Here is a 24,412-nt window from a genome sequence, read left to right as displayed (position 1 = left end):
AATCTAATCCAGGCACCAGGAGTGGCAAAGGCCTGCCCCTTTCCCCCAACCCCCACCAGTGCTGGAATCCTCTGTTCCCACCGCTGACATATGGCCATTCGCCTTCTTGAATGCTCTCAGCGACAGGGGACTCAGTCAGCCGTGCTGGCTGGAGGCTGAACACGTTCCTTCCTCTTGAACGGGGAGGGAAATAAGCTCTCAACAGGAGATCCCCACTTTGTACAAATGGATTTTTCACCCCTCCTTGTTCTTTGGCTCGGTCAGAAAGATTCCCAGGGAGGTGGAAAGGAGCCAAGAGCTGCCACGAAATGACTTTACCCAGCAGACAGGCTGGTGATAGGTTTCGGTGGGAAAAAGAAAGGAAAGGGGCGATGAATTCCAACTTGCTGAGCGATAAAGGAAATTAAGGCATAATACCGAGGAGGCAGCAGTTCTATTAACCTGGGTGGAATACCAATTACTCCAGCCTTCTCAACATTGCTCCAAGTGAAGAGAAAACCCCCAAAGAGAGTGTGATTGTGGCCCAGGGCTCATCTGGATTAGACTGTTTGTTTGCCCTGGCACCCTAATGATGGGAATGAGGGAAAATTCCCCGTTTCCTGGGAGACAGCCATGCCAAAGTGGGGGAGGAAAGGCAGGCCCACGCGCAGCCACTGGACTGCTTGGCAAATGCTCAGGGCAGAGGGGGTCCCCAGGCCCACTGCAGAAAGGCTCAGTGAGGGGCCACCAGCAGCCTCCCCTCACCCGGCCCTGTCCAGGACAGCTCCTCTGGTCCCATGTTCTGGGAAGGCCAAGCTTCTGCTGACTCCTGTGCTACCGGGAAAGTCTCAGGTCTCTGCTGCTGGAAGCCAAAATAATCAAGCAGCAGGCCAACTGTGCGTGAGGGACCCTGCTAGATGCTGGCACGCCCTGCAGTTAGGTAAGACCTTCGGAGGTGGCCATGTCTCCAGGTGTTGGTTCTGGCAGGGCCGGGGTTCAGGGCTCTGGCCAGGACCACCCACCCATCTGAGGCCAGCCACAGGGCCAGCAGTATGGGGATGGTTCATGGCCACAAGCCCCAGCTCAGCACCTCCAGCCAGAGCTGGGCAGAAGGGGACAGACATGGCTGTGGGAGGTAAGAAGAGGAAAGGTGTGGGGTCATGTGCCCAGCAAACCCTCACCGCCCACTGGCATCCTGGCCCAGACCTCAGCCACACCGGCCACTTCTCAGAGCCCCTTACAGAGGGGTGCCCATCAGCCTAGGGGTTCTGAGCCAGCATGGCTCCCCCAGTAAGACAGGTCCCACTACAGCTTGAAGAGGAAGCCACTTTTAAACAGCCTGCCCAGTGAGCACTGCTGGCTGCCTGAAGATGATTCCACTCACCTTGGTTTTTCCTGCAAGTGAACCTTCCTCCCAGAACTAAGGTTTGGAAGATCCCAGTCTGCTGCCTGACATGGCCATTCTCCCACAAAAACAGGTGAAGGAACGCAGGACTCAAATCACGCCTTTGTCCCTTACTAGCTAAGCGACCTCAGGCAGGCTACCTGACCGCTCTGAGCCCATGTTTCCTCATTTAAAAATGTGGTGGTAGATCCTGACTCGGAGGGCAGTTGGTTGCTAGATCACATCTATCAGTGCCCGACATAAGGGATGGCACACAGAAAATATTCAGTGACCGAAGTTCCTCCTCCCTTTATCTCAGCCACTGTGGCAGCCCCACCACCAGGCTTTGTACACAGTGAGTCCTTAAGAAGTTTTTGTTGCAATTTTTAAAGGGCACCTGGAGGCCTAGCCTCTGTCATCCTGGGCCACCTGGTTCTTCTGTGACTTGTTTTCTCCATGTATAAAGTAGAAGGCCTGTTCCTTGGAGAAAAAGGTCAAGGCGGGTGGAATTATTACCTGGCAGCCAGCGGGGCTCACAGTGCAGGCTACTTCAGAAGCCTCGTCCCTGGCTAACACCACAATGGTTATAACGCCAAGCGGGGCAGCTGAGACTGGCCCACCTGGACACACAGGCAATGAGTGGAGGTCACAGGAGGTCTGGCCACCAGCTTCCCTGCACCTCCACCCCTGCCCCCACACTAGTCTCTCCTAAGCCCCACAGGGAGCCAGGGGCCTCTAGAATGGCCTCTCCTCCACCCACGTGCATGGGCCCTGGCACAGGAGAGGCGCTGAGGAGGAAGCTGGAAGGCACCCAGCCACCCATTCCAGGGTGAACGGTGAGCCTGCCCAAGCATGAGCTCTTATGAGGCCCAGACTGCCAGGGGGGCCAGGGTGTCTGAGGCACACACATTCCTCACTCTCTGGGAGTTGGGAGTGGAGGACCCTCCTCCCCTTCTCTATTCTATTGGGAAGCTTTCCACGACCCCATGTGGGATCAGAGACCTCTTCTGATCCACAGCCTCATCATCCTGTGTTGGTGGCACTCAACCATCTTTCTCTACCAGACTAGCAGCTTGGTGGAGGCAGGCACTGAGGAAGCGTGTGCTGAAGGCATCGCATGCAGACAATCTGGAAGCCTGGGGCTTTTCCATCTATACAGAATGTACAGCCCAGGACACAAACCCTATTTACCCTCCAGCATTCTGCATACCTAGGAAAAGCAGTAATCATTGAAGCCTTGCTTCAGATCCTCCATTCATGCAGGAAGTGGGGCTCTGGTCTGTTCCAGTGCTGTCTAGCTGGGTGGCACTCCCACATCCTTTTCTCCAGGCATGTGAACTAGCTCTTGTGTCCTCTTTCTCTTGCCAAAGACAGTGGTATGGTACCAAGGAGAACAGAGCCAGGGGCCAGGAGGCCTGGGTTTTGGTCCCAGCTCTACCCCCCGAGCTGCTGCGTGGCTTTGAGTAAGCCACTCCCCCTCTCTGGGCCTCAGCGTCAACACCAGTTGGATGAGGGGTTGGGTCCCACTGCTCCCTGGGTCTGTTCCTGCTTTACTTCACTGCCATGAGCCATGTGTCTGGGGCTGGAGTTGGAGGAGAGTGCTGGCACCAGGCAGATGGTTCTGAGGACAGGTTCAGAGTCTGCAAGGCTGGGAGGGCACCTGCCTCTGTCCTGGGTCCCACCTCCTGGCCTGCTCCTCAGGAAACCCTGGGACACATGAACTTGGGCCTCAGCTTTGGCTCTGATCGTATTGTGATGCCATCTCTGGGCCAGGCCCTCATCTGTCTACATCACCTCACCTCATCTCGTGGTTTACGAAGCCCTTTGTATATGTCTCCTCATTTAGTTCTTACAATCACCCCTGAGGTTCAGAGAGGGACAGGATGGGCCCAGGTCACACAGCAGTCAGAGGACTATCAGGCCCAGCATTCTCCAGCAGCCCTGATATCTCCTTCTTGAAACAGGAAGAACACAGGATGTGCAGTGGGAATCCTGACCTTGCCCCCTGAGCAATACTGAGTAGGGGGGGTGGTACTCTCTCAGAACCACTTTGAGCCACCATGAAAATCTAACAGCATAAAGATGCCAAAAGCATAGGTGCCAGCCAGGGCAGCAGCTCGCTGGAACAGAAAGAGCACCACGCAGGGAGCCCCAGAGCCCAGGCTCCAGTTTTGGGTTTTCCCATCTGTCAAATGAGGGCAAGGATGCCTGCCCTGCCTCACCCACTGAAGGCCAGCTGTGCACTTGCCACACTTATCCCGTCCCACCTTCTGCACAGCTGTCTGTGCCCACCACCTCAGCCAGGAGGAGTCACGAGCCCCTTCCCTATCTGCACACAGCCCAGCCTGGCTCACTGCACCAAAAAGGCAGGCCTGGGCATGGACCACTCACAGAGGTATGTTCAGACAGATGTGCAGACACTCAGGCACATGCACACAGCGCATGTACTTGCAGATGGGCACCCGTGCATACAGCAAGGCACACACCACCCACTTGCACACTCAGGTGTGCGCCACATACTGAAAATACTCAGACACGCATGTCATGCTGGGCACACACTGCAGCACACAGACCGCATACCCACACATGCACAGTTGGCTTCATATGATGCTCACACACTGCAGACAAATATGCATAGATTTTCTTGCCTCTCCATGACAGCCAGATGGTGGGATTCTCCCAGAGGGCTGCCATTTAATGCTCTAATTAATTTTTTAAAATTCTAGGTACCCAAAGCCTGGGTTTGTTCAGTTGGTCCAGGCACGACCCAGTCTGAGGCCAAGGCGGGAAGCAGGACCTAGGACGAGGGTGTCCCACTATACCCAGGAGAGGCTTCTCCCTCACCTGGTGAGTAGATACCTAGCCTAGCAAGGGGCTGGGGTCACGGGCCCAGAATCTGAGCCTGATCCTGGTTCCAACAGTGCTCCTATGACCCAGGACAGGGAGAGACCCCTTCCCAGCAGCCCTGGCGGAGTGGTCTGGCCCCAGGTGCACACCTCAGGATGCAGGGCGCTCAGTCCCTGCGGAGGCTGCTGACTCTCCTATCAGACTGCACTGCAGCGAGGCTTTCCTGACATGGAGGTGGGCTCGGGGCTGCACATCCAAATCCAAACACACCTTTGCTGAGCCCTACTGTGCAGGGCACACTTCAAGGCACTGTGGGAGGACAGCGCAGGGAACGGGATGTTCACAGAGCACAGAGCTACCAGAGAGTTAGTGCTGAGACAGTGCTCGCCGCATCTCCAGGCAGTATGCTCCGAGCAGGCCAGAATTTCATTCTCACCCAGGTCTCCTGGGGAGCCCCACCTTATTCTCTAGGCCATGAGGATCCTGGGGGGTTCAGGCTAGCAGGAACCAAGCATCACTGGCCCTCCAGGTCTCTCCTCTGCCTTTCCTGGGGCACCGTCTTTGCTGCTAAATGTTTGGAAAAAGCAGCAATAAATTTACTGCCTCACTTATGAGCAATTTGCTGTCAGGAGCCATGTGTAAGCAGAGGGCTGAATTAACAAGGCTTAATTAACATTAATGTTGTGACGGATCTCAAGTGAGTCGGGAAATCCCCCATCCTCACCGCCCGGACCTTGCCTGCTGATTCCCTGCTCATGTGGGAGGTGAGAGGCCCAAGGAGGGCTCTCAGAGCTGCTGACAGACGTGACTGGGGGCTGGAGGCTTGCAGGAGATCAGCACAGGAAGCCAGAGCCTCTGCAACTCCAATTCCAAAGGAGCTCTCACACTAAGTCCTTTATCCCTTGCCTGGTGCACTGGCTAACATGTGGACCTTGGAGTGCAAGAGACCCACGTTTAAATCCTGCTGCTGCCACTCCTATGCTACGTGATCCTGGGTGTTTCCCCACCTCTCTGTGCCTCACCATCTCTATCAGTAAAGAGACAGGACAGATCCCCGCTCAGAGGGCTGTTAAAGGATCCATGGGCCGGGCGCGGTGGCTCACACCTGTAATCCCAGCACTTTGGGAGGCTGAGACGGGCAGATCACCTGAGGTCAGGAGTTCGAGACCAGCCTGGCCAACATGATGAAACTCCATCTCTACTAAAAATACAAAAATTAGCTGGGCATGGTCGCAGGCGCCTGTAATCCCAGCTACTTGGGAGTCTAAGGCAAGAGAATCACTTGAACTCAGGAGGCGGAGGTTGCAGTGAGCCGAGACCATGCCATTGCACTCCAGGCTGGGCGACAGAGTGAGACTCCATCTTTAAAAAAAAAGAATTCATGAAGTCATGCATGGAGAGCAGAGGTGCTTCCCACCCCACTCCCCATAAGCATAAGCGTCATTGATGATGGTGCGTGGGGCTCATCATCTCATTTAATCTTCCCAACCAACAGCCCTTTGAGGTAGGGCCTGCCAAGACGCCCCTGTGCAGAAGAGGAAACCAAGACACTGAGAGGGGAGGTGGCTCATCCAGCCCACATGCTGTGTGACGTTAGGGGAAGAGGCTCCAGTCACTCACTACAGTCACTGGCAGGAGCCCCTTGAAGGATCTAGAGAGCCACGGTGAGGGGAGAGGTCAGGCTGCGGGGCCATGCTGTGGACCAGTGTACCCTTGGACAGTGGGCATCCCGTCAGAGAGGCCAGGTCCCTGTTTTTCAATGACTAAGGCATTACTAAGCTGCCCCCTGAGGGCCCAGCCTGTGTCAGGCTCCGGGGATGAGATAAAGGTGGTGAAAGCTGTGCCCCTGCTCTCGGGATGGATTCCACCTCCGACTCCTCTCAGCTGTCCCCAGGGCACCCAGCCCAGCCCTGGCACGGGGCAGGCACACCTTCATTTATCATCAGTGATCGCCGTTATTCATATGAATGGGAGGATGCTTCTGAGCAGAACCAACTTTGAGCAGCAGCAGAAAGGAAGCCCAGCCCCACCCACCTACCCTGATGCTTCACCAGAGATGGGAGTCCCCACGCCCCCAGCCATAACCCTGCACGTCTCGGATCACTGGACTGACCTTTCCTGTCAGTTTAGCGGCCTTGAGCTCTGCCCTGGAGCATACTCACACCCTGGCCTTCAGGGGGACAGAAAGGGCTCTGGGCCCCAGGTCCACAGGTCTCACCTCTGGGACTACCCCAGTTGGAGTCTTGGTGTCAGGGATCCATTTGGGGACAGCATGGGGAGAGGGAAGAGACAGGGGCTGGGGCAGGGGCAGATTCCACCTCCAGAAAAGCCCTTGGGCCCCTCCTCAGCCTTGCCCCCTCCTGCCAAGCCCCCAGTATCCCCAAGCCCTGCCACAATCCCATGCTCCAGGAGGTCTTCCTCCAGCCCACCCCAGCCCACCTCCCACCCTCCTGACTCAGATGTTCTGTCTCCTGCTAAGCCGTGTGACCTGGAGGAAGTCATTTTTCTCCTCTGTAAATGGGGGATGAGAACTACCTGCCTTACAGGCTGATGTGAATGGAATGAGATGCTGCCTGGCACAGTGAGGGCTCCATATGTGACACCTATGATTACTGACAACCCAGAGGTTAGTGCAGTGGAGACCCAGCCGTGCAGGAGCCTGTGAGGAGCTGGGCTGGCTCAGAGGTCTCTGGTCTTTTCTGCGCTGCTCTGAGGCAGCAGGATCAGCCAGGGTCTCTGTGTGGCCCCTGTGGCAGGCCTGGGAGCCATGGAGCCTCTCGGGAAGAACCAGAAAGAACTTCGTTTCTGAAAATCTTGGAAAGAATTGCCGTATAAAGGAGTGAGGCCTCCATCCCAGGAGGTATGCAAGCAGGGGGATCCATTCATTCATTCAACAAGCATACAATGGGCCCCTCCTCTGTGCTGGGCCCTGTGATGGGCACTGGGGGGTTGGGAAAGAGTGCATGAAAGCCAGTCCTGCCTGAAGAAAGCCATACTATAAAGACACAGGAGATGACAAAGGTGCCAAATCGAACCCGGGTCATGCCTGCCCAGCCCCGCACGTGCTTCAGAGCCCGGAGGAAATGCAGGAGGCCCTATGCCATGAAAAGGGGCTTGGGAAACATCCAGGGTAGCACAGTGCGGGCTGAGCTCCAGCCAGCAGATGCAAGACCCAGGCCCCAGCCTGCTCTGAGCTGCCATGCCCTCCGGTATCCCGGGGGCCTCCCTGCCCTGGTCCACCTCCATCACAGCTCAGGGCCAGTCCCCAGGCCCCTGCCCACCCCCAACACCGAGTGAGGGGTGCGCAGGAGGAATCCATAGTTTACAGGGAGGGCCCTGCTGGCAGCAGGGTGTGAGGAGCGGGGAGGGGTAGCTGTCTCTGCCTGGACAGGGGCATGGGCACGGCCAGTCCCAGGCAGGTGGCAGGCTTACCCTTTGCCCACTTTCTTGTCCCCTGGCAGTTCCTTGGGTGTGGGCTCCAAGGAGGCCCAGCAGCCAGACCACCAGCTGCTTCCCCTCCCCACACAAGCCCTGGCCACAAAGCGCCCTCCCCCAACTCTGCCCGCCTGTGGTGACAGCCTCTTGGCACTAGCTCTCTCCTCCCTCCATCTGTCAGGAATCGGTGCAGACAGACTGTGAGAACCTCAGAGGAAGGAGCGATACTGCGTGGACCCTCCCTGCCCCCAGGCTCCCCAGCATGCTCCCCAGCCCACCCCATCTCTCTCTCCCTACTCCTCTGTCTCTGCCTTCTCTTCCATCTGTCTCCATCTCTCCCTACTGATGAAGACATCGACAGAGTGGGCATAGGGAGGGGAAGAGGACCAGCCAACCGGTGACCCCACTCGTAACCACCACACGCCACGGCCACAGCCCGGCCACCTATGTGGCTTCCCTTCTCCCCACCATTAAGGAGTCAGATGCTGTGGGACTATGGGCTCAGTGTCCCCATCTGTACAATGGGTGGAGTCATTCCTGCTGGCCCACCTCCCAAGGGCCACCGTGAGCCTGGAGGCAACATGTGGGAAGGGCCTTGTCGACTGCAGAGCCTCATACAAGGCACGTGGCCAGCGCCTCCAGCTTCTTTCTATTCATCATGAGAACAACGATCTCAGTGCTGCCCTCCACTTGGGAGGAGTGAGGCCAACATGGGACATAGACAGACAGCCACATGCCTGGAAGAATAGAAATGGCGGTGGTAACACAGGCAGGCCCATGAATGTTATGATTCTCACCACAGTCATACGAGGTGAGCAGGGCAGAGATGGGGAAACAGGCCAGGGAGGGAAGTCACGCAGCTGGGCTAGAGGCAGTCTGTAACAGCGGCCAGGCCTCCTGGCCCTATCCACACAGCTCCCTACTCAGAATGTTTGGCCCTGCTCTTCCAGACCTTCCAAGAGCCTCTGTTTCTTTCTTGAGTTCTCCCAAAAGGTGAGGAAGAAATCAGTCTTTTCTTTCGGCAGGCAGGGGTTGAGACAGGGTCTGGCTTCCTTACCCAGGCCAGAGTGCAGCGGCATGACTATAGGCCACTGCAACCTCAAACTCCTGGGCTCAAGCAATCCTCCTGCTTCAGCCTCCCAAGTAGCTATAGGCATGGACCATGACACCTGGCTAATTTTTTTTTTTTTTTGAGAGACGGAGTCTCACTATGTTGCCCAGGCTGGCCTTGAACTCCCGGCCTTAAGTGATCCTCCCATCTCAGCCTCCCGAAAATTCTGGGATTACAGGTGTGAGCCACTGTGCCTGGCCTTTTTCTTTGTTTTTAATTAAGTGAGCCGTGCCCAGCTAGCAGATTCCACAAGGGATGGGGAGGACCTCCTGGGGACCTGAGAGAGCAGTGGCCAGGGCTTGGGGGCTCAGCTAGACTGGTCAAGTGTCCCAGTTTGCTCACAACTGAAGGGGTTCCTGAGATGCAGAATGTTGAGTTTTAAAACTGGGATAGTTCTGAGCAGCCGAGGAGCCGTGTTCAATTTATGCATGGCAAGCACACGGCAATGCTGACGTGCTGGGCAAATGAAGTGGGCGTTTTCGCTGAAAAGAGAGCAAAACCTCTGCTCACCCCCTGCTCCTGTGAAGCTTGGACCAGTGTTCCAGAGGCCCAGTGGAGAGCAAGTTCTGGTCTAGCTGCAGCCTCAGGATCATGCGGGGCCATGTCTGATCTCAGCCACAGCATAGATGTACCCAAGGTAACAGGGAAGGGTCTTGGGTCCTCATCCCCTTCACAGCAGAGGAAGCTGAGGTTCAGAAAAGGTCACACATTAAGTTAGGGGCTGGTGCCCCCAGGGCGTGGCCTGCTTTCCCATCTGTAGATCCTCCCCAGGTCCTGGCAGGGCACCTGGCACAGAACAAACCCTCAGTGAATGTTGGAGCTGGGACCCAAAGGCTCCAGTCCACAGCAGGCGCTTCCCAGGGACTCACAGAAAACCACACCCAGTCATGTGCGGCAAGAGGGGCTGGAAACCTAGCAAGGGGTCAGGGGCACAGTGTACACTCGGAGCCCAGAGGCACCCTCCACCCCTCCTTCCTCCACCGTCCTCCACAGGTCCCTGTCCCCCTGAGGCTTGTGGACTGCATTGTGAACCACAGACTCTAAATCAGGACATCATGGTATAGAGTGTGGGGAAACACAAGGATGAGAGAGCCCAGAGGAGACTCTGACCCACCTAGGGGAGGAAGCACCCTGGAAATGGTGACTCCAGAGGTCAGGTGAGGCCGGACAAGCAGAGATGGAGCCTTCCAGGCTAGGGGCCTGCATGCAAAAGGGCCTGAGGCTTCTCTTGGAGGTGTGGCTGGACAGGAGACGCCTGGGGCTTGGGGTCACTGCCAGGTGAGACCTGGAGAGGAGACAGGTACATGTCCGGTCTTGAAGGGCTCTGAATGTCAGTTAAGAAGACTTGGTCCTATGAGGGGTGGGCGTCACTGCAGAAGCTGAGCGAGGAAAGGGTGTAGCTTTGCATCTCTCAGAGCACTCAGCTGCAGAGCGAAGATGGGTTTGGAGGACAGAACAGAAACTAGGCAGGGGCTGCTGCTGAGATCCAGGAAGGGCATGGCAGTGGGTGGCAGGGGCAGGGGAGGCTCAGGCTGGCAGGTAGGCAGGGTGAGTGTCGGGACCTTCTTCCTTCCCCTATTCAAGGTGAGGGCTCGGGGGAAGGAAGAGAGGGGTTGTGATGACTCCCAGGTTCCTGCCCAAGGCCCAGGCAATGCCTGCACTCCGGACTAGTCCAAGAGGCAGAAGACGTTCAGCCACAGCCCCCTAGTGCTATGTGCTGTGCCACAGTCATTGCAGGATCTGGGCGCTCCTGCCCTGCTACCCAGGAGAGCAAGCTGTCCATAACGATACCTTTGCCTCCAGGCACGGCATTTCTGTCCTCACCCTCCACTTCTCAAAGCCCTGGGAGGCAAGTCACAGGATGCAGCTAACATTTATAGAGCCTGCGAATGTGCACGCCACCAGGCCCCATGCTAGGGGAGCCAAAGAAGCAATGGCCCCAGAGAGGATGGTCCTTATCTGAGCCCACGCCACAAGTCAGCTGTCACAGGCTGGACTTCCCTAAGCATGGGGGCTGTGGCAAGAATGCAGGCAGGAAGGGACATGGGGCAGGCTTGCCGTGAAGGTGGGGGCAGACTCTGTAAGCAGAGGCCCCATTAACAGAGCTGGGATCAGAGAGGGCAGGAGAGCTGCAGGAGACAGATCTGGGATTGACAGAACAGCAGGTTTTCTAACAGGAAGAGCAGTCCAGGGGCGGGGAGCTGCTTCGTCAGTGGGTGAGCGCCCAGTCCCCGGACGCATTGGACCCCCTGACCTCCACCCCACTAGGCTGCTGAGGAAACTCCTGCACTGGGATGGAAGGCGGAGGCCGCTTTGGCCTAATGAAGATGCTGCCCACAGCTCACACATCCATTCACTCAACACCTTCACCAGGGCCTGCTCTGAGCCACGCTGGGGACAGTGGGCACCAGGGCTGGGTGGAGCAGAACCAGATAAGCCTCCTCTGTCACGCTTCTCCATCCTGATCTGGGAGGTGAGGCCAGAGCCCAGGGGGAGTAGGAGATAGAAGCATGGGTCCCTTCAGCCCTGGCTGACCATGCACCATGTCACAGGCCTGTGTCCTGGCCACTAAAGGACCAAGTGTCCATAACTTCCTAGGCATATTTAGGGCACAAAGCCAGGGGCCAGGCAGGGCCAACCATAATGTAATCTCCTTCTGCACCCCACCCCTCCTGAAGGTCCCTAAGGCTCTGGGCTCATTTCCTAATGAGGTCCCTAGAAGGCCTCTCCCTAATTAAACTGGGCCAGCAAGTGACAGCCTGGAGCGGCAGGGGAGAAAGGGAGATAAAGGAGTCTTTCTGGGGGCTCCCTGGCTCCTCCTACTCTACCCCGCAGTGCAGCAGCCCAGTAAGGATGGGGATTCCTGAAGGACAGATGGGAGAGGGAGGTTCAGAGAAGGAGGTCAAAAGAAGCCCAGGCAATCTTGAATTGAGCACTGCGCATGCACCATGCACTGCTCTTAGTGTGCCTCAGAAGTTAACTCACCTGTCAATCCCACAACCACCTTGAGGGGCGGCTCCATCCTCCAGATGAGGCAGGTGCTCAGAGAGGTGAAGTCATTTGCTTAGGGCCCCACATCTGGGAAGTGGTGAGGTGTGGACTTGACCCCAGGCGGCCTGGTAGGGCCCTGCTGTTATCCATGTCATGATAGATCCTCTCCTGGATGAGGTAGGGGCCCGTCCTGGGGACTTGCACATCTACACCTCCCAGCTGGCTTCGCACCAAATGGGCCTGGAAGGGGCTGGGGCAGAATTTAAAAAGCTGCCCCAAGTGACACAAACCACTGATCTAATCCTCAGTCTCTCAGAACCCCAGAGCAGGAATACACCCAGGTCACACGGCATGTTGGGGACAAGGTGAGGCTGACAGCCTGGAGGGCAGCCAGCCAGGTAGGTCAGTTAGCCAGCAGCAACAAGGGATCAGGCCTCTGTCACAGAGGGGAGACATCAGCACAGGATCTTCAAGGGTGGGAGAGACCAAGGGCCAGAGGGGAAGGCAAGGCATGGTGGGGGAGGTGGCAGAGAGAACAGGGGCTCAAGCCACATGGGCTGCCAGACCACTCTGCCCTGGTTTGGTCCAATTCAGTGGTGTAAGAAGAACCGACTGGCTCATGGAACTCGCACACTGAGGGCCAAGGAGGTTTCTGGTACTTTACATAGGCCAGGAATTATTTATTACCCACGTTGTTCAGAGCGGGAGTCTGGGGTTCCATTCAAGGGACTTGCCCCGGGGCCTCCCAACCAGGAAGTGGGAGAGCTGCAGCTGGAAGCCAGGTCTGGCTGCTGCTGGAGAGGCCACGCTGGCCCGATGTACCACTTGGCCCCTACAGTAGGCAGTAGAGGCAGGCTGGGAATGGGGAGGGGAGGGAGACAAAAGAGTGTTGCATAGGCAGCTGATGTAGAGTCTGCTCTCACTGGCTCATAGGTATTAAAAAATCAGCCCCATCAGAGCTCAGCACAAAAATAAGCAGGCGTAAAAAGCCTCCAGTAGATGTAGGCTCTGCTAATAAACAGTTGTGTGGTTTAGGCCATGTCTCCTGTTGGGGCCCCATGGGGTTGGATTTCACAGCCCCTGCCCCCATGCTTCCAGCCCTGGGCCTCAGAGAACAGGGCCAGCTCCTTGGAGCACCCTGTACCTGGGGCCTGGCCATGGCAGACTCCCACCATGTGAATCCCTGACTCTTAGGGGAAAACAAAAGAATTCCACAGAATGGGATTGAGAGGGGCTGGAGATGCCCTACTCCCAAGGGGCAGAGACCCCAAGAGGGGCAAGCATCTGCCAAATGGCCACTCGGCAAGGTGGGAGCAGAGGAGGAAGGCTGCTGTTTATAACAAGCAGCCCTCTCCGGGTGGGACCAGAGCACACGTGGCCTGGGGAGGAGAGGCTGCTGTGGCAGGGGGCAGGCTGGGAAGAGAGACTGCTGGCGCCTCTCCAGCTACAAATCATTCCCCACCACGACGGCCTGGTGGGGAGGCGGGGGAGCTCTGGCTTGGTTTGGTCAGACTTAGCGGGTATGGGAGAAGAGTGTCATCTTGGCCCCATAGCCTCCACGGGTCCAGAATAGTCACCTCCCTCCTGGTACACAGCCCCTCCTCTGAAGCACACACCCCAAGCACACGCACATGTGCCCATGCCCATGGCCGAGAAAGGGCTCTGAGAGTGTAGGGCAGCAGATGGCAGCTCAGGGTCCAGGAAGTGGGGGAGGGAGGGAGGGGAGGAGTGCTGGCTTGAATGTCCCTGGATTCAGGCCACCAGGAAAGCCCACCCTTGGCCTCCAGCTATTCAATCGGGCAGCTTAACCTGGGCCTGATGGGACCTTCCTGCCTCTCATCAGCTGCCAAGTCTCTGATGTTAGCCTGGACCCACTGGGGAACCAAGGCCCCACGTGGCTAACTACCGTGGCAGGCCCGGCTGGCTAACCAGCCCCACTGGGCCACTCAGGAAGCAGCCACCCTGGGGCCCCAGCGCAGATGGGGTGGGATGAGATGGCTCCGACAGTCCCTCCCAGCCCGAGGAGCTGCTGTTCTCTCAGGCAGCCAAGTCCTCCCAACTGGCCAGTTGACCTAAATCTCTCCTGCTGCTATTTTGCTGCTGCCCTCTTGTTGTGTCCTTGGTGGAGGAGGAGGAAAGCTGAGGACGGTTCCTTTTACTCAGCCATTCCCTGTGCAGGAATCACAGGCTCAGGAAGGGAAGGGAAACGCTCATTTTCAGGGCCAGGCTCTGGGCAAAGTACTTTCCTCAGCCCGCACACCTCCGGAATATGGGCTCATTTTCCCGCTTTCGGAAAGTCTCATGAAGCTAGTGGGCCTCACTCCATTTTTCTCCATCACTGCACTGCATCCGGCCCAATTGTGAGTGCAGGAAGAAGGCAGAAGGGAAAGTCACCCAAGGAACCTGGGCCTCAGGGTGGAGCTCTGGAAGTGGAGCTAAGGAGTCCAGCTGCCCTGTTTCCCTGCCCAGAATCCAGGCCACCAAGGCAGCTATACTCCCCGCATTGTCACCAGGTAGTAAGGCACAGATTCCTGCCCTAGGCAAGGACTGGCCAGCTCCAGCCCTGAACCCAGCTCCAGGCACAGGAGTCTGCTCCAAGTGCTGGGTGGGGGCAGTGCAGGTGGAATAAGGACCAATGAGTGAAAGGAAAATGAAGTTCAGAGAGGGAGAGCCATTCACCCAAGGTCACACAGCAAGTTAGGGGCATAGATAGAAGAATTAGAACGCTGCGGAGGAGATGCCTTCTACCAATATCCTGAGAAGAATGAAGGAACAGTTTTGTACTCTTCTGCTTTTTTTTTTTTTTTTTTTTTTGGGGGGGGTGAAAGCCCTTGGGGCCAGAACACCGTTCGTTGTTCTCTCTCCTGGCTTTGCTTTCTGTGGCCTGGATATGGCTGCTTTGTCCCATGGGACCAGAATGAGGTGGCCCTGTGCTCAGAGAAGAGGGAAGTCCTTCAGCTGCCTGCCTTGCTGGAAAGGAGAGCCGTGGGGCCATAGAGGGAGAGAGTTGTGAGATGGGAAAGATTCTCCCCTCTAGAGAGCAGAACGGCAATGATGAAAATGCACACACTCAGCAGCTCCTTTCCTAAGAACTTATCTTAAAGAAAGGACCAAGCAAATGCACAAGGATGGAGTTCAAGGATGTCCATCCTAGCATTGCACAGAGCAGGGAAAAACATGGAAGCAACCAAACACACATCTATCAACGGGAGAAAATGTCATTAAATTATGGAAGATCCACACAATACAATACTATCTAGCCCTTTAAAACAAGGATGTGAACTACTGTTATTGCCATAGAAAGCCATATGTGAAAACAACCGGCATAACATGGCCTCATTTTTGTTAAAAAAAAAAATACATACGTTCATGCCCAAGAGCTCACATGCAGAGAAAAATCTCTAGAAGGCTATGCTGCTTACATAGTGGTACTAGCAAGGGTGAGAACTACCTTCGTCCAAGCTGGAGTGCAGTGGTGTGATCTCGGCTCACTGCAACCTTCGTTTCCTGTTCTTTATTAACTGTGTTTTTCATTACAAGTGTAAAGTTACTTTCAGCTAACCAGAAGTTACTTACCCTGGAAAACTAAATAAGTAAAATCAGTTGAAGTGAGTTTTAGCTCCAGAACTACCAATAACTGGGTGAGTCTCTTATCCTCTCTGAGCCTCGTTTTCCTCATCAGGGAATGGGGATCATAATGAACTCCTGCACCGCCTGCCTCCCAGGAGCACACCTGTGAGGCACCAACTGGAAAAGCCATCCAAGGATTACGGCAGGTTGAGAGGGCTGGAAACTAAGATGCCCTCCAGAGTGGCTGGGATGAAGTCCCCTGTGGTACCTCAAGGCCAGTGACCAGGGGAGGATGGGGGCCACATGACCACTCCCGTGGACTCCTAGACAGACTGGCAGACAGCTTTGGGGTGTCTGTCCTGCCACATGCCACGTTCCAAGGGGCAGGCGTGTAGAGGCCATGAGGGGTCATGGGAACTGTGTGCACCACACGAGCCCCACAGCCCTGGGCTCGCTGGGTGACTCTCAGTTTCCCGAGGACACTCCATGGCGCCTGAGAGCATGCCGCATTCTATGCCCCCAAAGCAGCTAGGCCCGGCTCTCCCATTGTGGGTACCTAGGCTGGGCCCCACCAGAGACAAAGAGGTCAGAGCGGGTGCAGTCAGTGAGGAACTCGGTCAAGACTGAGCAGGATTCCCCTGAAGGCCCTCAGCCCCTCCCCTGCCACTCCGGCTGCGGGGTGATTACTGGAGTCTATGACATATGGCAGCTTGTGAGAGGAGCTGGGGTGAGCAGGGCTGATAATTAAAACCGCTGCCGGGGGACCCAGCTCATGCTGGAGGGCGCCCAAGGGGCTGGGCTGCTCAGGAGGGAGTTGGCACACCCACTAGCAGGTGCTGGCAAAGAGGGACGCCTGGAAAGGAAGAGAGGCCCCAGCACAGCCTGCAAGCCACACTTTACTGTCATCGTGACTGGGATGTGTGAATGCATATCTCCTTTCAGCTGCCTCAGACCTGCAGCCAGACAGGCATGGCCCAGTCCTGCCACTGACCAGCGGGGCCACCCGGGGCAAGTGACTTCATCTCTCAGAGTCTTGGTTCTCTCCTCTGCGAAATGCAGTCATGATACCTCAAGACACCGGCTGAAGGAGGTCTTGCATGAGAAAGCCCCTCACTAGCTCGCTGCCTAACTCTTCTTAGTGTTAACGTGAGTATTTTAGATGACTTCTTGGCAATCCAGAGGTGGGCAAGCAGGGCCCAGTGGGGCCAGTGGTGCACCTGAGGTCCCCAGTCAGGAGCCCAAAGCCCTTCGGTACTGCAAAAGGCTTGTGTCCACCCCTCAGCCTGAGAGCACCCTGTTCCCGGATCCAGCAGGGAACAAAGAAGGTGGGGGTGGGAGGGGGAAGCACATACAGTTCTGACTCCAGTCCCACCCAGAATTGAGGACACCTGAGTTCTGAGAATGGTGCCCTACTGACGATGGAGCCAATTCAACCATCAGGGCCTTAGTTTCACCTTTCTAAGCCTGGGTGCGAGGAGGCAGCCAGGCCCTGTGTTACTACAGAGAGTAAAAGAGATGACCCTGGGCTGACACTCCCTGAGGTCATCTGCATCACTATCATCAGGTCCTCAGTTTCCCCTTCCATACAGTCAGAAGAAGAATCAGCATCTAACAGGCAAAGGCTGAGAGAAGCCTATGGAAACTGGAATGTCATCCCCATGGGAGCTGGAAAAGGCCTATGTGAGGGCTCTGCGAGGTCTCCAGAGAACAGGGTCCCTCCCCAGTCCCACTCCCCAGGTCAGAAACTGGTAGCTCAGGGAGGCACTGCTGAGTCCTGCAGCTGCTCCCTACTTCCTCCCATACCCTCCAAGCACCAGCCTCTGACCCCACCAGGGTAGACAGCGCTCAGCGGGGAACGGCTTAAGAAGAGTCTGGGCTCCAGACCAGACAGACCTGGGTCAGCTCCTGGCTCCACCACTTAATGGTCATGACATTGGCCAAGTTCCGTCTCCTTTCTGAGCCTCAGTTTCATCATCTTCGAAATGAGAATGAAAAACTAGCCCTCCCAGGGTTGTGAGTAGTGAAGCTAAAGGATGTGAATTGTCCAACGTGGTCCCAGGCATGGGATATAGGCAGCCAATAGCTGTTATTAGCTACCCCTTGAGGAAACGACTTTGGAATTCCTACTGCCCAGCACAAGGCTGGCGGAGCGCACAATGTTGAGAAGGATCTGCAACTGTGGGAAGAACAAGGACACGTTGTGGGAGCTCAGGGCCTGAGGGGCTGGAGGACAGGGGTCTAGAAAGGCATCTCTGGAGGAAGTGGCATCCCTGCCAGGCCTTCAGAGCCTGGGTGATCTGGATGTGTGGGCATTTTGGGGGCAGGTGCTACCAACGTTACTTAGGCCTGGGGCTGCAAGGCCTGGCTCCACAACCCTAAGGACACAACCCCACACCCTCCCACAGACCCCAGTGCTGGCCCCCTGGGACAGATGGGCCTGGGAGTAGACCACTAACCTGGTGCTGGGAGAGCATGCATGCATTTACTTCCCTCGAGGGCGTGCCTGTTCCATCTGCCCTCTGGGCTCTCGCTCCTCACTGCCCCCTGGGGGTCTCTCTCTCTCTGGCTTCACCTGCTACCAGCATTTCCCCAAGGAGGAAAGTTGTCAAGTCGGCCACCAGCAGACAATTGGGGAGGAAGAAGCCAACCATCCCTGAGGCCCAAGGGACTCACACCGGGGAATGCTGACCTGGGAGGGCCCAAGGGAAAGTCTTTAGCAAACACTCCCAAGGCCTGCTAGGGCCTGCTGGGCAGTGCCATGGGGGATGCAGGCCCTCCTCTCCTCCCCAGGCACAGCCAAGAGGAAAGGAGGAGACAGGACAGAAGACAGCCTCTAGGACCAGCACACAGCCAGAGGGAAGCCATCCGCTGCCCCTCCTAGGGCCCTAGGCCTGTTTGACTCATTTCTTCCCCCAGCTCCTTTCCAAGCAGCTTTCTGTCACCTCTACGGTGGCTGGGCAACTCCCTGGCTGAGGCGAGCACCAGCTGCAGGAACCTCGACATCTGGCTAAGCAGACAGGAGCAGGGGAAGCAGGGGGTCCGGGTTGGCCTGTAAAGACCAGACGTCAGGTACCTAGAGACCTCAGTGAAACCCCTCCCACCAAGAACAACCTCACCCACTGCCATTCACTGAACACCTCCTGCTTACCAGGCACGTGACCTCATTTAATCCTCACATTTAATCTCCGAAAAGGAGGGCCTAGTATCATCCTCACAGCCATTCATCCAGGAGGCGACAGCTGGGATGTAAAAACCAGGTGTGTCTGAGTTGTGACTTTGACATGGGTCTCTAAGTAACTCAAATCCTGTATCTCAGCCTGGAGGCAATGGGGTGTCAGGGAAGGCTTCCTAGAGGAGGTGACACCTGCACCGGATCTCCTAGGATGATAAAATGAATCCAGCCAGTGAGGGAGCAGGGTGTCCGGCAGGAGGAATAGCACACACAAAGGCCTGGAGGTGAGAAGCAGCAGGAGGGTGAGAGTGTGGCAGAAGCTAATTTGGTGTCACAGGCTCACAGGAAGAGGCAGGAAGAGGTTGCAGGGAAGTGGGTAACAGGAGCAGGTCACAGAGGGCCAAATACAGAGGAGTCTACACTGACTTTATTCTCTGGATAGTTGGGAGCCCCAGGAGACTCTGGATGGTGGAGTTGCCCGGTCAGGTGAAGACGGGGAGGTTCAGAAAGGAGCCGCACTGTCGTCAGATGGCTCCATCCACGAAGGAGATGAGGCTGGGTCCAGTGTCAGGAGCACACGTCCAGGCCGCACACTGAGGGGCAGATGCGGGCTACAGCACAGGCCGGGAGCTGTGGCCGAGCTTTAATTATTTATGAGGCTGTTTCCCAGCAAGCCTCAGCACTCCTGCAGCCTGGCCTTGCCCAGCTAATGAACTCTCAGCCATGGGAGACCTCCCTGTGGCCACTCTTTATTAAACCTGGGATGGAGGGGTGATGGGTGCTGGGATAACAAAAGAGTCCAAAGAAGCCTGAACAAAGTCGAGGTCAGTGAGCACAAAACTGGTCCACCTGTCCACCCAGCCTTTCCGCGAGAAGCACAGAACTTCCTAGAGGAGGAAGCGAGGTGGAGTAGCCTTAAGATGTCATCTCAAGACAGGGAAATGAAGGCCTGGGAAGGACCTACCTAAGTCACCAGCCAGTACTTGAGACAGTACAAGTTCCATAGCTGGTCACCCGCATTCACACCCCAGCAGTTCTACACCCTTGGGCCAGTTACGTAACCCGTCTGTGCCTCGATGAGATAGGACTATTTCAGGTACTTCATAGTGTTGCCCCATTTTATAGAATAGAGGAACGAGGGGCGATGTGTGGACAATCTCAGCACGATGCCCGGTCCACAGCAAGTGCCCAGACAGCGTTCATCGGCGCTATGGTTACTGTAGTTGTGACTCTGGGAGTAAAGGCCGGGCCAGAGACCGGAATCTCTGCCTCTGCCCCCAGACACTAGGGAGCAACAGGAAACTGAGGCCCAGGGGCCAGCTGGCCTACGTGACCCAGGCCCACAGCCAGGAATCCCACCCGACTTCCCCTGGCTGGGCTTCCTTGGGCCTGGCTCTCTAGCTTCCAGCTCCTTCCTCCACTTTGAAGGTTCTTTGAGCTGAGAACTAAAGCCCCAGGAGCTTTTCCCTCTTCCATCCCGCAAGCTCCAGCTGTGTCTCCAAAGAGCCAAGTCCCAGCCACTGTGGCTGAGGCTCGGGACTTAGAAGGCCTCAGTTTGAGTTCCAGCTCCAACCCTGAGGAGCTCTGTGACTTTGGGGGAGTCACTTCACCTCTCCAAGCCTATGTCCTCTATAATATAGGAACAATACCACCTGTTTTTAAATGGTAAACTCTGGGGGAATGCTATTAGTTACCATCTTTCAAGGCCTAGTTCAGCAGTCTCCTCCTCCAGGAAGCCTTCCTTGGCTTCCTTAAAAGTTCCCTCCTTCCAGCCTCTTGGTATTCAGGGGCTGCATTCTGGCCCCTTTGGGAACTTGGACTCATTTTGCCTCACACAGACTCTATCTACAAATTCCACCCCCCATTTTGCAGGCCCAGAGATGTACAAAGGTGGGGAAGCTCAAGCCCTCTTGCAGGGTGGTGTGCCAAAGAGGGTGGTCAGGGGTAAGGCACGGAGACTGCTCAGGGAGGAGCAGATTTTGTTATCCCAGCACCTATAACCCCTCCATCCCAGGTTTAATAAAGAGCTCCTCAGGGACGAGCCAACAGCTCTCTCTCCTGCAGGGAGAACAGTTCAAAGAAATTCAGTCTGGGCAGGTGGCCTAGAATGCAGGAAGGGCTGAGGAAAGAACATTTTCCAGCACCTGGCCCCAACACAGCCACGTAAGCCCCACTCCGTTTCTTCAGTTTCCCTTTATGGCTACCAGGAGTCCGTTTCTAAAGGCCGTGGAGGTGGGAACACTCATCCATCCGTTCCCTTCTTGCCAGCCCTGTGTGTCTATGTGCACAGCCAGCGTTGGAGGGACAGCTGCCCCTGTTTGGCAGATGAGGAAACAAGCTCAGAAAAGCCAAGCCATGTGTGATTACTACTTGGTACTATCAGCAGCGCCGCCACCCTTTCCACTCCAAGCTTGACGTCATTCACTTTTGTTTAATAACTCCCTGCCTATGACTCTACCCCATGCATCTCAGAGCCATGCAGGAGCCCAGCTTGGCCATTGGAGCTCTCTTGGCCCACCTGAGCGTCACTCAGCACCCAGCTACTTTACTCCTCCATCTTGTCCAAAGCCTCACATGGAGCTGAAACGTGCCAGGCCTAACATTTAAAGCCCGTCTTTCCAGCTCCTAGATCACACTCCTGGTGCTTTCCGCACCACACTCCCCACCTCAGCAGACAGTGCCCTGAACTCGAGGCAGGCAGAGATCCTGACCAAGTTCTGTCATCCTGAGCTGTGTGACCTTGCATAAGTCACTCAACTTCTCTGAGGAGGCATCCTTATCTAGAAAGTAGAATGACAAGAAAATTTCTGCTTTTCACAGCCATCCTCACAAGGACAGTTGTTATAAAGAGCCAGGGAGATAAGGCATAACCAGCCCAGAAACGCAGTTTCTATTCCTTGCCTCGTCCTCAGTACTCCCACTCTAAGGAGACCACAGAACAACTCCCAGTGAGGAAACTCACTGCAATATTTTACCAAGGCACAGCCATTTTCATAACCTCAACAGCACTGGGAAATGGTCCAGGGTCATGATTAGACTAAGAACTCTAGAGTCAGATGCTTAAGTTCAGGCTCCTACTTAACAACTCAGTAGCTGCTAAGCAGGTAACTTCACAGTTCAGTGCCTCAGTTTTTGTTGGTTTGTTTGTTTTGTTTTTTAATCTCTAAAATAGGACTGTTATGAAGATTAAAGGAGTTTATACAAGATAAGTACTTACTGCAGTGCTTGGCACAGTTAATGGTCAGCACACATTAGTCTCATTACTTCCAATTTCGCTTCTAGAACTGGTCCTCAAAACAGTCCAATGATGTTGCTGGGGCAGGAATTATGTGAACCCAAGTGGTGAGGTGAGGAAACTGAGGCAGGAGGGAAAGATGTGCTAGAGACATAGACTCAGTCAGTCTAGTTCTGCCACGCACAAGACACAAAGCCAACTTTGGGTTAGGTCTGAAAGTGAACGGGAGGGTGACTGGCAAACAGTCAAAAACCAAAACGATTCAACAGAGAGGGTGCCTGTCCAAGTGTCCCGTGACCCTTCCTGTGCAGTGTGGGGCTGTGGGCCTGTCCACCTGTCGCCCTCCTCCCTCAGACCCTGTCAGTGCTCCCTGGCTGGCAGGGCTGGCCTGTCTTGGAGGGCGCCCCAGCGCCTGGCACACAGCAGATGCTCCCGAATGATGAATGAATGACTGCCTGGGTCTATGTCTCTAGGAGAGCCCTGTTTTTCTGTTCCCGGAACTACATTTCTTCCATCGTGGCAACTGCCTGCTAACTAGCTCCCGGTCCCGCAGACACTCTGAAACCCTGTGCACTCTGAGAAGAAACTTCAAAATCAGTCGCGCACGCCCAGCAAAGGCAGCCGGCAGCCGTTTCACGCGTGGCCTCGGGCTTCTCGGGCCCCTTCCAGGAAACAAACTCTCCCTCCTGGTACCCTCCTTCCTGGTGTGCCACATGACTCAGAGCCGGGCAGGGCTAGCAGGAAAGCGCGGTCTGCTAACCAGGGTGGCTCAAAAAGGTCTTCACTGTGACTCGGCAGAAAAGCGGCGCCCGAGCCCCGCCTGCACCTACCACCCTAAGGATATGCGCGGGGGTGTGGCCGGGGCGGGGCCGGGGCAGGGCAGGGCGGTGCCCCCGCGCCCAGGGAACCCGAATACTACACATCCGTCTGCTCCGCGATTGGCCGCTCCGGCCACGGGGGCCTATGGGGTGGTCCTCGCCCAGCCAATCAGGGGCCCTGGGGAGCCCATTCATTCACAAAAACTGAGCAGGAAAAGGAGCGCAGTGCGGCCCGGAGCTGCGTGGAACTTTGAAACACGCGCGCGTCCCGCGGGGCCGAGGCAAGAGTCCGAGAGGGCCGTGTTTCGGGAAGCTAGACCTTTGCAGGGACTGCCGCGTCCCCGCCCACAGCTCCAATTCAGTCTCCCCAGCATGGTGCGCCTTCCTCCTCCGGCACACTGCCCGGGGCTCCGCCCCGGCCCCACCAGGACACGCCAGCTTTCCTGCCCGCTCCGGGTCGCTAAGAGCCACCCGGCCCCGAGGGAGGCGGTGCCCAGGCGGTTTCCCTGTCGCAGGCTCCGGCGGCAAGTCCCGCGCAGGTGGCAGCGCCGCGGCTGCAGCCACGTGCGCGCCAAGCATGGTGCCCCCCACCGTTCCTTTTCTCTCTCCGGGTCTGAGCTCCCTGGCCCGCCACTCACGGCAGTCGTCCTCGTCGCTGTGGTCTAAGCAGTCATCGTCCTCGTCGCATCTCCACACAGAGGGGATGCAGCGCTTGTTCCGGCACTGGAATTGGTCCTTTTCGCACTCCTTGGCCGGCCCTGCGAGGGGGAGGGAGCGTGAGCTGGATCAGCGGACTCGGCCCCACTCCCCACCATGCAGTCCGGGCCACCCGGAAGGGCCCGCTGGGGAGGAGGAAAGGGGGCGATTATGGAGACCCCGGGGGCTTCAGGCACACTCCATCCAAAGGGAGGGCACGATGGCAGGGGTTCCATGGATGTCGGGCCGCTCGGTGGCACGGCAAGACCAGGCACCTACTTAAAGTGTCACACGACCTGGGTATACCCTCCATTCAGACGCACTCACCCGCACACGCGACCCATAGTCAGAGATCTGCGCAGATACAGCCCATAGGGAGTCCCCGCGCCCGCGCGCCAGGCGCAGTGGGAGCCGCAGGCACATCACCCTGGCAGGCAGCCCCCTCTCTCTCCGCCGCGCGCAGGGGTCTGCGGAAACGCATTGTCAAGCGGAGAAGCCGCCCGGCTCTGCTCATTACCGCCGCGGAGCGCGCGTGTCAAATAAACCCCAACGGCGAGAATCACACAGCTCATCCGGAACCATGAATGGCCGCCCCTCCGGCAAAGTTCCCCGCTGGCCAAGCCCCCCTGCACCCCTCCCCCAAGAGCCGCTGCCCAGAGGGCAGAGCCCTCAACACCGAGGCCCGCGGGGGCGGGGGGCCGAGGGCAAATTCAGGAATAGCCGCTTCTCATGGAGCCTGTCCGCCCGGGCGCCCCCGATAGCCCCGGGTTCTGGACCCCCCCCCCCCCGCTCCGGCCTCCCGGCCGCGCTTTGTTGGTGGCTAGGGCGGAGCAGAGCCGAGTCAGAGACCGGCCGCACGCACCTTGGCCGCCGAGCAGCGGATCAGCCGCTGCCGCCGCAAGATGCTGGAGCCGCAGCAGCAGCAGCAGCAGCAGCAGCAGCAGCAGCGCCAGCGGCCGGAGAGGGCCCGGATCGGGGCGGCCCATGGCGGGCCCGGGGCTCCGGCCGCCGCGCCCCGCGCTCCCCGCGCCGCCGCCGCCGCGTCTCAGCCCTCCGAGTCCTTGCCGCGGCGCCGGGGTTGCCGCTGCCCCCGCCGCCGCCGCCGCCGCCGCTGCCGCCCGCCCCGGCTCCTCGGCTGCATTTCAAGCAGGTTCGGTGACGCTCGGCGGCGGGG

At 56.9% G+C, this 24,412-nt stretch overlaps 1 protein-coding gene across 22 annotated transcripts in view; it reads right to left on the bottom strand.

The window, feature by feature from the left end:
- LRP8 (LDL receptor related protein 8) overlaps window positions 1–24,398 on the bottom strand; it is an 81,720-nt gene extending 57,322 nt beyond the window's left edge. For 4 of the 22 annotated variants that reach the window (XM_034965469.3, XM_034965495.3, XM_034965508.4 and 1 more), the window contains exons 1-2: window positions 24,101–24,393; window positions 23,181–23,300 (exon numbers count right to left, since the gene is read on the bottom strand). In XM_034965469.3, coding sequence (XP_034821360.1) covers window positions 23,181–23,300; window positions 24,101–24,224 — 244 coding nt within the window. In that variant the 5' untranslated portion in view covers window positions 24,225–24,393. Of the gene's footprint in view, window positions 1–23,180; window positions 23,301–24,100 lie in introns of all 22 variants that reach the window. The other 18 variants (XM_024927790.5, XM_034965499.4, XM_055092608.2 and 15 more) reach the window with 10 other exon arrangements.
- Between the last annotated feature and the right edge of the window lie 14 nt (window positions 24,399–24,412).

This window comes from Pan paniscus, chromosome 1, assembly GCF_029289425.2.
Source record: "Pan paniscus chromosome 1, NHGRI_mPanPan1-v2.0_pri, whole genome shotgun sequence".
NCBI classification, from domain to species: Eukaryota; Metazoa; Chordata; class Mammalia; order Primates; family Hominidae; genus Pan; species Pan paniscus.
Note: the sequence above shows the minus strand (reverse complement) of the source record. Positions and strands in the feature narration are given on the sequence as shown.